This window comes from Terrapene carolina, unplaced genomic scaffold, assembly GCF_002925995.2.
Source record: "Terrapene carolina triunguis isolate 2854851 unplaced genomic scaffold, T_m_triunguis-2.0 Scaffold67, whole genome shotgun sequence".
NCBI lineage: Eukaryota > Metazoa > Chordata > Testudines > Emydidae > Terrapene > Terrapene triunguis.
The window spans coordinates 2,289,363-2,302,741 of NW_020664418.1; the positions used below are offsets into that span (position 1 = coordinate 2,289,363).

The 13,379-nt window shown below is 52.7% G+C and overlaps 1 protein-coding gene across 3 annotated transcripts in view; it reads left to right on the top strand.

Annotated features, from left to right (window-relative positions):
• Positions 1-13,379, top strand: part of NTN3 (netrin 3) — a 100,532-nt gene that overhangs the window by 22,687 nt on the left and 64,466 nt on the right. For all 3 annotated transcript variants that reach the window (XR_002908056.3, XR_002908055.3, XM_024198903.3), the window contains exon 2: positions 379-1,390. Coding sequence is in view for 1 of the 3 variants with exons in the window: in XM_024198903.3 (XP_024054671.1) it covers positions 424-1,390 (967 nt within the window). In the remaining 2 variants the exon portion in view is untranslated. The remainder of the gene's footprint in view (positions 1-378; positions 1,391-13,379) is intronic.

Below are 13,379 nucleotides of genomic sequence, written 5' to 3' on the forward strand. Positions count from 1 at the left end.
CGGGCCCCTTTGCTATCTGGCCGGCTTTGTCCCAAGGTTTTTTTGGGGGGGGGGGGAAAATCAAAAAGGAAGTTTTCCCGAGCCCCCCCCCCCCCCCCCCCCCCGCCATCTAAATGAGATCTGGCTGCTTTCCGTGGTTACAATCTGGGAGAAAGGCACCCAGAGGAGAGATGTCATCAGACTCAGACCTCTGCATGCTCGCCAGCACTGGCAATAGCCAATCAATCAGCTCTGGCTGTTCTCTGCCATCTGACACCGGCATAACCCCCAGCCAGCCTCCAAACACTGGTTTGGCCTCTGCATTTCTACCTGCCAAAAGGGAGCTCAGACCTTGGGGGTTGGAATGTGTGATTCACTGCTCCTTTGCTTTATGTTTAGGGAGGATTTGGCTTGTGTGTCTTGGAGAGAGCTTGTCCGGCGAGGATGGATCTCTTGCACCTCTTACGGCTGCTGCTTACCGCCTGTGTGTTCGGCCTGTCCCAGACAATCAACCCCTTTGTGGTGCAGCAAACTGCATCCGACCCTTGCTACGATGAGAACAGCGCCCCCCGGCGCTGCATCCCCGAGTTTGTCAATGCTGCCTTTGGGAAGGAAGTGCAGGCCTCCAGCACGTGTGGGAAGCCTCCCACTCACCACTGCGATGCCTCAGACCCCCGCAAAGCCCACCCGGCATCTTACCTCACGGACCTCAACACTGCCTCCAACATGACGTGCTGGCGCTCCGAGAGCCTGCACCTTTCCCCTCAGAATGTCACGCTCACCCTCTCCCTGGCCAAGAAGTTTGAGGTGATTTATGTCAGCCTGCAGTTCTGCTCGGCCCGACCTGAGTCAGCAGCCATTTTAAAATCTATGGATTATGGCAAGACCTGGGTGCCTTACCAGTACTACTCCTCCCAGTGCCGGAAGATCTACGGCAAGCCCAACAAAGCCACCGTCACCAAGCAAAATGAGCAGGAGGCGCTGTGCACTGATGGCCACACAGATCTGTACCCGCTTACTGGGGGCCTCATTGCCTTCAGCACGCTGGACGGACGGCCCTCCGCCCAAGACTTTGACAACAGCCCAGTGCTCCAGGATTGGGTGACAGCTACGGACATCCGGGTCATTTTCAGCCGCCCCCATTTGTTCCGGGAGCTGGGGGGCCGGGACAATGAGGAGGACGATGGCGGGACCGGCTCGTTTTCATACTATTATGCCGTGGGTGAGTTCCAGGTCGGGGGGCGGTGCAAGTGCAATGGGCATGCCTCCCGCTGCGTGAAGGACAAGGAGGGCAAGCTCGTGTGTGACTGCAAGCACAACACTGAGGGCCCCGAATGTGACCGCTGCAAACCCTTCCATTATGACCGCCCGTGGCAGAGGGCCAACGCCAGGGAGGCCAATGAGTGTCTAGGTAAGAGATTGCTCCTCTTCCTCGCCCACCACAATCAGATCTGGGAGTGTGTGCAGAGAAGCAGGGGCAGATGCACTCAGACAGCATTCTGTCTGTCTATATAACACTTATCAACATGGTATCTCCAGAATGATCAATGGAGCAATGCCAGGGATGAATGTGGCTCAGTATTTTCTGTCTGTCTATGGGTATGTCTACACTGCAGCACATACGGACAGACCTGAGCTAGCGTTGATCTAGCTAGTGTGGGTACTAATAGTAGGGAAGCTGAGGCAGTGAGGGCTGCACAAGGCCGGCTGGGACCCTGGGTATGTACTCAAGCTGCTGCTTTATTGCCCAGGGCTTCACTGCTATGGTTATTTGAGCCAGCTAGCTCAAAGCCAGCTCAGGTATGTTTGCATGTGCTGCAGTCACACATATGATTGCAGTGTAGCCATCCCCTATCTCACACTCATCAACAGTGCCTCTCCAGAGTGGTCAGTGGAGTTACACCAGGGATAACTTTGGCCCAGTGTTCTGCTTTTCAGATCAATTACTTCCTTACTGAGCACAGCGCTTGGGTTCTCCTAGAGAGCAGCTGCTTTGGGCTGGATAGATTAAAAATCCCCTCAGCCATCACACCTATTAGAGCTGCACCTAAAATTCATAACAAACCTCAACCTTTTTAGAGGTTTGGAAAAGCTCAAGTAACTCATTTCCCCCCCCTTTATTATGCTTCATTCTTGTAGGTGTCTTTGCATCTTCCATGAATCAGCCAGATGCAAAAGCACCAAAGTACCCTGGAAAGTTATTGTTACGATTTATTACTCGAATGATGCCATAAATGTCAAGCACAGCACTTTACAACACAATTAAAAATTGATCAGGGCCTGATGCTGCTCTCACTTACACTGGGTGTAAATGAGGAGTTACTCCAGTGTAACAAATTGGATTACTTCAGTGTAACTCTGGTATAAGTGAAATCAGAATTGAAGTCTGAGTCTCATAGGGGAACCAGAGGGAAAGGAGGAGGAGAAAACCATATGATTATGCAGCCACTTGGGAGGCTAATGAATGTGTCTAGAGGACATTGGAGAAGCTTGTTAGGTTTTTTTATATTTAATGTATTGTTTATAAGAGCCCAACTTCCTGTTCAAAACAATATTGCAAGAGTACTTTTATAATGGCTTGTGGGTCAGTGTCTAAAGCTGGGCTCCCAAGAACAGTTAGTTGCTGTTTTGAAAATGTATAAGCTAGTGTGTTCCTCCCCACCCCTCAGTCTCAAAACTGGTTAATTCAGTTTTGCTCAAACAAGCAAGCAAACGAAGCCAAATCTGGTAAATTCGGGACTGAACGGTGAATCTTTAGGAAAATCATGAACTGAAAAAAGAATAATAAAATGGGAATAACTGGGCAAGCTTAAGAATAGCTTCTGCTAGTCACCCTGGCTGTAGCAATCTATTCTATCTAGTATATGTCAAGAGTAACTCCACTGGAGCCAGTGTAAAGTGGTTTGTTAAGATAGAGGAGACTCGGGAGCTGAGGGATTCAGATTAGGGTCTGGGTTTTGAGGATGTTTTCCAAACCCAGCCTCTGAACCTCGTGAGGTTTGCCTCCCACCCCACCCCACCCCCACCTTCACCTCTGGGTTCTGATTGCATCACTGAACTGCTTGGCTGGTCCTTGACCATCCATGTCCATGCTTGAGACAGCAGAGTATCCCCTGACCTCCCCAGGAGAGAGGAGGCTGAAGAGGTCCCTCACAGGCAGGTAATGTTCGCCATCCCTTCCAGAAATATCCGAGGAGATTGCTCCTTCTTTCCCACCACCCCCCACCATTGGGGTCAGTCCTTTGGCAGATGGAACTGAAAAGATAGAGAAAAGAAAAGCCAGGAGGAGGAGGGAGAGAAGCGCTGGCCCTTTAAGATGTCCCTGACAAGCCCGCCACACACACAAAGGCGGCTTAGCAGAGCTGCCGTGTGAAAGTTTTTCCTGTCGACTCCATCCCCTCTGCCTCCCTTTCCCCTCTCAGGCTTTGTGCCCTCTGTGAAGGGCCCTGAAAGAGCTCCTCCATCACACGCCTCCAAAGGGCTTAGCGGCTGAAAGCCGGATTAGCTCCTCAAGCCTTCCCCTCTGTGTCTTTCAACAATGACATCTTGCCAGCCAGCCCGAACAAATGCAGCAATTAGCACCAATTAAAGGGAGAGGGCCCACCTGGCCATTCGTTTTGCACAGCCTTGGCATTCCCTTGCTGCCACCCCTGCGAATCCCCCTACAGCCCCGTTCTAGGGGCCCTGCACCTCTGGAGGCTAAGCTGGCCCCACCGGGGCGTGGGGCTAGGCCCAGCCTGAGCCTCGGTAGCTGGGCAAAGGTGGCCTAAATGGAAGGTGCTGTCATGATGGAAGGTTGGATGAAGCCAACGCGGAGGGCGTGAGTCTCGGCAGCTGGACTCCAGCCCTGAGCCAGGCAGGCAGGACCAGGGGTGATCTGCAGAGTGCCTTATTCCAAGACCTGCTCCGGACACAGCGGACAAGCCAGTGGAGTTTACAAATACATTTTTCTTAATGTTCCCATTGGGGCTGTCACCGCTTGTCTCAGCTTGCTGTCATTGCCAAAGGTCCAGATCCAGCCCTGGGGTAGCTCAGAACCTGCCTTCGGTGGGAGACTGGAATGCCCATGATGTTCTCCTTGGCTGACACCACGTGGGAGAAAGATGACATGAAATGATTTGTAACGGGGACAATTACACATTTCTGACTAAGTGAAGCCAGGCACAAGTGGGGCTCAGAAACTGTCTTTGTGGCTGCCTGGACAGGTTCTTTCCTCCTTCTGTAGCGTCACTTGCATGGCAGCAGTACTGTAGCCGTGTCTCCTGTGGCCTCCACACTCAAAAGTCCTGAGATTCTGGAGGCAACCCTGAGAGCTGGACACCCCCACAAACACCTCCCCTCAGGCCTGCATCTCAGGCTGTGACTTCATGGGAGGTGCCGGAGTGAGACTAAAACTTCATTTGGCCCACAATGGAGAAGCAGAAAATGGGGAAAGCACTGAGGGATTCTTTGGGCTCCACTAACTTTGCTGAAGTTCTGTGAGTTGAGTCCTGGCAAAGAGGAGATCCCATTAGATTCCCAAAACAACCTGGTCTCGGCTCACAGATGGATTTTTGTTTTGATGATTTGGGTGTTTCCAGTCCCAGCTGAATCATAGGAATGCAGCGGTGGAAACAAACCCACAAAGAAATGTGAATTGAACATTTGTTTTGCGGACCTCAAAAAAGACGTGGGTTTGAGTTTCAGGAGGAAGCCTGGGTCGGTTCTTCTTTTGGAACTGCCTGCCTCTGTCTGTTTCAAAGCGCTGGTGTAAGGTGCCCGCTTAGCAATGTTAGCTCATGGAACCAAAGAGTCACCTGATGCCGTGTATTGCTGGGTTGTATCATAGTAAGGTACCAGTGCAATGCTGCAGGGCAAATGTGGTTTCATAGAACCATAGAAGATTAGGGTTGGAAGAGACCTCAGGAGGTTATCTAATCCAACCCCCTGCTCAAAGCAGGAACAACCCCAACTAAATCATCCCAGCCAGGGCTTTGTCATAGAATCATAGAATATCAGGGTTGGAAGGGACCTCAGGAGGTCATCTAGTCCAACCCCCTGCTCAAAGCCGGGCCTTAAAAACCTCTAAGGATGGAGATTCCACCACCTCCCTAGGTAACCCATTCCAGTGCTTCACCACCCTCCTAGTAAAATAGTGTTTCCTAATATCCGACCTAGACCTCCCGCAATGCAGCTTGAGACCATTGCTCGTTGTTCTGTCATCTGCCACCACTGAGAATAGCCAAGCTCCATCCTCTTTGGAACCCCGCTTCAGGTAGTTGAAGGCTGCTATCAAATCCCCCCACACTCTTCTCTTCTGCAGACTAAACAAACCCAGTTCCCTCAGCCTCTCCTTGTAAGCCATGTGCCCCAGTCCTCTGATCATTTTCATTGCCCTTCACTGGACTCTCTCCAATTTGTCCACATCCTTTCTGTAGTTGGTGGCCCAAATCTGGATGCAATACTCCAGATGTGGCCTGACCAGGGCCGAATAGAGGGGAATAATCACTTCCCCTGATCTGCTGGCAGTGCTCCTACTAATGCAGTGCAATATGCCGTTAGCCTTGTTGGCAACAAGGGCACACTGCTGACTTTTATCCAGCTTCTCATCCACTGTAATCCCCAGGTCCTTTTCTGCAGAACTGCTGCTTAGACAAGGCAAGTACCGGCAGAGTCATTAAGCCCTTTGCAGCTGTGTAGGCCTCCAGGGTCAATAGCACTGCGAACTGGTCTGCCCGTTGTTGGACGGGGGGTTTCACATTGCCTCTCAGAGTTTGTGGTGCTGGTGCTGCCGCTGCTGGGGTGCCGGGGAGGGAGAGTGACTCAGCACAGATAATGTAAACCATGGAATAAAGATTGGGAACTCGTGATGTCATGTCATGCCACTGGGGCACAAATCGCCCCAGTATACAACACAGCCCCCTGGCGAGACATGAACAGTCATATGGGATGCTGCAGCATTAGCCCCAGGGATACCTCCAGATGGTTTTGATGTGCTGCAAGTCCTGGCTGGCAGGAAGTGAGAGCACACTGTCACATTCAGGCCTTCCCTTGGTGCTCACCATTTTGCATCTCTCCTAATTGGAAGGAAGTTGAGAGGGTATTTCACTCTCCAAGGCTCCTTGACTTCTGTTGGGAGGACCAGCGGGGGATGGGCCATGGTGCGGTGGTGCCTGCTTTTGAGCTGAGGATATTGGAATGGAAGCCACCAGCTTATTTCATGCTACTAAACAGCATCCGCTGGTAACAAGTTTGCCCGTATTGGTCTGAGTCAGCTGGAAGGCTCCATATCTGATTGCCAATGCCCTGAGCAGCGGGTCCCTTGGGGGACAAACAGTCATGGTGGTACCTTGCCCAATCATCACCTCCTGCTCCCAAAAGGGGGATGCTTATGTTGAAATGATCAACAGGGAAATAGTGAACAATATTGATATTTAGCTTGCCCTCATTAGGCTTCAGAGTCAAGCCCCCTTGAGATGAATGGGGGCAGATCACACCCCCTTTCAGTACTGCTGTTTCAGGCTGTCTGCAGACTCACATTCAGAGGGTTTTCTTAATTTGCATTGAGCAGGGCTAGAGAATTGATTTTGAAAATATAAAAGCAAAAGCTCAAATTCTGCCAAAGCCTAAGGAAGCTGCAGAGAACCATCCCCACCAGGCAGCAGGTCAGTCCACTCCCACCCGAGCCACCCTGTTCATCTCTGCCACCCCTGCGTGCCAGCTCAATCCATCCCCTGCCACCCAATACCCTGGTGTCTTTCCAGCACATGCATCCCCGCCCAGCCCCTTTGTGCAGATGTAACCCACACACTTCCTGGGTGTTGTGCTCTGACCCAAGACCACTTAGAGAGAGATTGAGTCTGCTCTATAGCCTTAGCTAACAGCCACATGGCTTTTAGCTCACTCAGTAGAGGCTCATACACTAAGCTCCAGAGGCCCCAGATTCAATCCTACCTGCTGACGACTGGGGTCTGTTGGAGACACCGCTCCTCTTTCCTGCAAGTGTGGACCTTGCTCAGCAGTAAGGTTTGTTAGTTTCTTGTGAGAGTTGGAAAGAGAAGCTGTGAGATGGGGGCTGGGCCCAGGATTCTGCTTTGGCATGATTCAAAGAACTCTCTTGCAGATTAAAACTGTGTCTGCTGCAGGGAGGGGGGAGAGATCCCTCCCACTTCCTGTTGGGCATCGCCTGCCAGCCACCCACCTGGGTGGATCCCAGCTGGGGCAGAATTGCCAAGAGAGAAGGAAGCCCCTCCATAACCCCGGAGGCTGAAAGATTGCAGTCAGGTCTCCAGGCTCAAGAGACTCTCGTGGTGATCCGTTGGCTTCATTTTCATAGGCTTGGGGCCTTTGTTTTCTTTTTAACAGCCCACGAGGAGGGGAGTCAGAGGGGTGTGAATGTGTGTGCAGGCTCCTCCCAGTGATCATGTTATAATAAGTACAAATTATTCTTGCTGGGCTTTCCCTGCCCACCCCACATTTAATTGTTAGCGCGCGCGTATGAGATGCTGCATTCCTCAGGCTCCTGCTCTTGGAATTAGACCTGTCATTAGGGCTTCTGCAGACACCAAGGGCTGCGTGGGGGGGATTAGCGGGATGCAGCCACTGGAAGTAATTGATCCACTCTCTGGTAATTCTGGAGCTCTTGTTCCCATTGTCGCCACCACGGCTGGAGCACTTTTCTGAATGGAGTACAGAAGGGAAACCTTGCTCCGGTGATTGGAATCCGTTCCGTTTGTAGAGGAGCAAGAGGGAAATAATAGCTGAGGGGAGCTTTGATCCCAGCACTTGCCAGCGAAATAGTAAATTCTCCTGGAAGAGCCAAGCTGGCTGGGCTGAGCTGGGAAGCCGAAGGCCTAATGAATTTGTAACACCAGTGTCTGTGAACAACTCCTGGAGTCACAACCCTTTGCCTTAGCCATCTCCTCTCTCAGCTCCATCCTGTGCCCATTTCTTTTTCTGTAATCTCTGGGCACCTGTCTATAGGTGGGAAACTATCTCAGAAATTCAAACTGGTTTTAAAACTGGTTGGAGTCATAATGTAAACCTGGTTCAGGTGGCCTGGAGCCTTTACAGTGGCTTTGTCCTCCTTCAGAAAAAACAGGCCAGGCTGCCTGGAGCCTGCTCTATGTTGTCTGTAGGCCCTTTGAACAGAAGAACTGGCTTTAAAGCCAGTTAGAATTTTTGAAGCAATTTTCCCAGTGTGGAGGTTCAGAGCTGCCTCCATCACCACAGCAGCGAAGCTGTTGGAGACCCACCATGAGAGAGCAGCATTAAGCCAAGCACATCAGCAGACAGGCATTACGAGAGCTGGGTCAGCAGCTTATCCAAATAGCAGGCAAGCTGGGTGTGAGCGGGCTTTCTTCCCTAGCTCTGGCTGAGCCAGCCTGCAGCCAGCCGAGGAACTGCCTTTCCTGCAGGGTTCTGGGGCTTCTGTCCCACCTGGACCTCAGGAATGCAGGGCAATGGAATGACATTGGTGAGCAAGGGTCCGGGTCGGTTCCTCTCTGACCGGGAGTGTCTCTCTCGTCCCTAGGAGATTTAGGTACTGAGCGTGCTGGAGGCATGAGGGACTCGGCCTGTGACTGGGGCTGGGCCAAAACATCCTTACAGCCTCAGAAGGTTAACGAGCCCCTCAGTCACTCTTTCTGCCCCTTTGCAAGCCTCCTTTCAGAGGATGCAAGATGGTTGCCCCAGGTGGGGCAAGGAAACACGATCAGCATAGCGGGGATTTGCCTCTAGTCTGGTGTGCCAAAAGGAGCTTTGTGTCTGGGGCTCCTTCAGTTGAGTCAGACTTCCCTGGTGAAAACAGGCTCTTCCCAGAGCTGGGGAAAACCCTCAGTCTCACTCTCTGGTCCCTCTACATCTTTACAGAATAAGTTATCGCAGGTCTGAGAGCGTGAGAACTGCCCTCCCCCCAAATTCTTGATGGATCCCTGTCTGCGCATCCTTCCCCAGGTCTGGTTAGGATGCTGCACTGGGTGTCAATCGGACCTGGCTTCAATTCCAACCTCTGCCACTGACTTTGGGCACAGTCGCAGCACCTCCCTCTGTGCCTCAGTTTACTTATCTGTACAGTGGGGGTCATGAGACTGCCCTCCTTTGTAAAGTGCTTGGAGCTCTGTGGCACAAATGCTCTAGCAAAGTGTTATTGGGGGTTTTATGTCACAGGGCTCTGCTTGTAGTGATCGTAGATGGCCTGAGACCGTCGCTCCAGCCCCAGGCCGTGCTGAATGTTGCTGGCCATGTCAGGGAGGTAGCACAACAAGGCCTGGCTCGTAGCCTGAAGCTGCTGCCTCCTCTCCTCTGCCCTGGAAGATAAATCCTACCTGGCCAGAGAAGGGAGCACAGCCAGACAATGGTGGAGGACCCAAGTCAGGGGGCCGCCTGTATTGTATGCAGCTCTCCCAGAGGGTTAGCAGTAGCAAGAGGTCTCAGGAAATCTGGGAGAAGGCAGAGGTGGCTGCTGCCTACTCCATCTCCAGAGCTGCTGTAGCACAGAGAACAAGCTCCCTGGAGGCCTGGGTGGAGAGTAGGATGAGGGAGAAATGCCAAGAGCTTCTAGCTGTAATGTGCAGCCTTAAATGCTATGTGCCATGTCTCTCTCTGCTGTCCAGCCTAGGTCATGACTGCTGCTGATGACTGTGAGGGGATGCTCTGGGAAAGGCTCGGGTCAGTTAAAAGGGCCCCTCTGAGGTCTGTGCTGGGCCTGTCCATGTGACTGGAGATATGGGATCCAGGTTGCAGCAGGACTGAATGCAAGGGGAGGCTGAGTTTACCTGTGGAGCAGAGGCAGCCTCACCCCTTCTGACAGGAAGGAGGGGCCATGGTGTTTTGGAATGGACAGTAGCCACCGGCGTAGGCCAGATTCTAATGACTATGGTGCAGCGTGTAGCACCACCAAGAGCTGCTCAGGTAGAGCTCAGAGGGAGATGGTTACTAGCCAGCTGGGCACTGGCTAATGATGGCTGAACCTCAGACTGTTGGCACTGAGCCTCCACAAGCTCAGCTGCTTTTCCAACCTCTTGCTCTTGCCAAACGGGGTTGAAAAATCTCCGAGAAGCTGCTTTCCTCAGGGGATTTTGACAGTGGGCTTGGTCCCCATCGTTCCCAGAGTCGCACAAAATTGGAAGAGCAGGGGAAAATGAGCTGGGCTTTGCCGAACCTCAGTGAGGTTCTGTGTGAGTTTAGAGAGGTTTGTGTCAGTTCTTCTGGCGTGAGTGTATACAGACCTGCACGGGACTGCGGGAATGGCCGGAGCACTCGCATGAGACCATGGTAAGCTGCATAGTGCTCTCAACCATGGCTGTTGACTTTTCTTCATAAGGCACAATGTATTTCTTTAGGGTGGGAGGTGAAGGGGGTGTTTGGGTCTAGATTCCCCCTCCCAGAGGCTAGAAGTAGCAACCGTGCCTTGCAAGCATCCCGGCTGGGCACTCCTCCAGCAAAAGCAGGGGCGTAGTTTGAATCCATTGTGGGTTTGGCAGGACTGGCCATTCTAGGGTTTCGCTGAGACTGTTCCGTTAAATAATTATTCCCAGTGAATTCCCAGACGCAGGGAGCTCTTTCCCCTTTGCTTGCCAGCCCGGGCTCCATCCTTCCCTGAGTGAAGTATCCCTCTACCCATCCCTTGCCAGCCTAGGCTCCATCATCCCCTGAGCGAGGGATCTCTCTATCCATCCCTCGCCAGCCTGGGCTCCATCATTCCCTGAGCGAGGGATCCCTCTACCCATCCCTCACCAGCCTGGGCTCCATCCTCCCTTGAGCGAGGGATCCCTCTACCCATCCCTCACCAGCCTGGGCTCCATCATCCCCTGAACAAGGGATCCTCTCTTCTTGCCCAGTTGTCCCCAGTGTCGGCTGCATGACCAGACACACTTCACTTCCCACCCTTTTTGTTTGTGCTCACGTGTTGCCAGTCTGTACTGGAAGGAGACGGCATCCCCTGGGGGAGAGCAGGAGGTTAGTGATTGTCTCCCTGGGACTGCCAGAGCTACTCTCCCTGCCATGGCACAGGGAGCAGCAGAGCGCTGGTGCAAAGGAGCTTCCAGCTAGATCAGGAAAGGCTAAAGTGTCCCAAAGACACTTGAAAGGGGGACAGAGGGTTGCCCCATTGCAGGGGGTTTAAGTTGAATTAGGCTATTATTGCAAATGAGTTGATCATGAGATTGTTTAATTTATCATGTGATTGTTTAATGGGGTGTACTGTCTAAGGAAGGAAGCAAGGCACCATGTAATTAGCCCCAAACTGTGCAATTAAATTCTTATTAATACCCAAACAGCAGGGAAGGTTCAAGCCTTTAATTAGTGATTAATGTGAGACAGACAGTGAGCTGCACCAGCCCAGCTCTCAGTCACAGCACACGTCCCAGGGAAGGTTGTTTGCTTAGCACTAGAAGCTGTGGATGGCTGGGTCTGAGAACGGGAGGAGCGTGCTTTGCAAGCTTTGCCCACTCCTCTTTTCCCCAGTTGGATCCGTGCACCCCTGGCTAATGAGGCATTCCTTTCTCTTAGCACAACCACCGTCTTGTGGAACTTGAGTTCTCCAGATGGACCACATGCCACCTTCAAACCTGGCCTCCCAAGCTGGATTTCCACTGGTCTCTAGGGGCCAGATTGATAACGCTGTTTAGTCGCCTATCTGTAGCTTTAGGCACCTAAATACCTTTATGAGTGCGGCCCTGTGCACCTTGTCCATGCCAAGCTCTCTTCCCTAGAGTTTCCCACTGTGGCTAACAGCTGTGCAATTCCACCAGCAGCGGCAGAGGTGGTGGGAATAGAGTAGCCAAGGTGCTGGGCTGGCAGCTGCTCCCCATGGGGGAGATTATCAGGAGCTCCTCATTGGCCTAACTCAGCTCCCACTGACACTACGGGCGTTTTCCCAGTGATGCCTATGGGAAGAGCTCCAGGTCAGCATTGTAACCCCACTTCATGTTGCCTAGTCCTGCGTCATTCAAATACTCCTGCCCTGACTCCACTCGCTCTCCTGGGATTGCTACCAGTGAAGCTGCCCCAGTGGTGAAATGGTGGGGGACTAAGGGATGGAAGTAGAACGTTATCTTCTCTTTGTTCTAAAAGTACAAGCTAGTCATTTCCTGGGGGAGGAGTACCCTGGACAGATTCCAGGCCTATGGCACAGCCCAGGGAGCAGCCGTCCCCAAAGAACCCATCCCAGGTGCCACAGGAGATCCAGCGCAAGCCAGCAGGACAGGTCTGTGGGAGTCTGTTGGTCCTGAGCACTGGTGGTTGGGTTCAGTAAAGCTGATGATTCTTTCCATTGCTATTGAGTCCCCTGGTTCCCAGCGCTCTGCGTGGGACCTCTCGGGGTTGAGGTAGTGTCAGAAACGGGCTCAGGAACTCCTGCAGTGACAAGATGTGGCCAATGGGATGCAGTTGGGGTGATGATCCAATCACTTGCTGGGTCTCCAGAGCTGCTCCCAGCCACTTCTTTCTCCCTCCATTGCAACAGGCCCCCAGGCACATACTTTCTTACTCATTAAACTGGAGGCAGAGAGGGAAATGGGACAAGACTGGCCAATTATTTACCTGACCTTTCCCCTCCTCTGTTCCACATTCCCACCCCAGCCCAGCACCATCCGCCTCCAGGGGAATACTGCAATGGAGCTTCCTTTTGCGAGGAGCAGGTTGGAAGCGGGGCACTTGCACTTGGCATTGCTGAACCAGCTGCAGCCCCACCACAGCTCAGATTTATAGTGTGAGCAACCAGCAGTGCGGTGCGAGTCTCGCCGGAGCTGCCCCCAGTTCGTAGCTGTAATGGTGAGCAGCGTCTCTGGTCCTCCATCACTGCCTGGGTGGGGTGGTTGTGATGTCCTGTCCCTGCAGGGTAATACAAGCCCTGAAACCCTGCTCGGCCAGTGGTGGCAAAGTGTCAGTGCAGACGGCGCTGAGTGGGGAAGCAATGGTGGGCTATGAGATGGGGGGCAGCATTGCAGTTGCTCCCTGATTTCGGTTGGCTGGAGCCTCCTCCCAGAGCATTCCTGGCTGGTTTGTTACGGTCACAAACCCTGTTGTGGGGACATGTGGCTGGCGCGAGGGGACGGGTTGCTTGTTCAACAGCAATACTGGACCTCAGCCCGAGTCAGATGTTCAGTTTGGAGAAGCCCCCAGAGCCTTCGGAACCCAGTTCTCCTTTAATACTGATTTGCCACCACTGCAACTCTGCTGACTTCCACAGCGTCCCTCACGTTTATTGGCTTGACCCAAAACTCCTTGCAGTCAGTGAGAGGCCTCCTGCTGACTGCAGCGGGCTTTGGATCAGGCCTGGACAATGGCGAGAGGGAGGGAGAGAAGAATCAGGCCCTTCTGAAGCTGAAGAATCAGGACCTGCACCTGTAGCTCCTGGGTGCAGTCTCGTTAATGTTAATGTTCCTTCCCACTTGCCAGAAACTGGGAGGTGCTGTGCA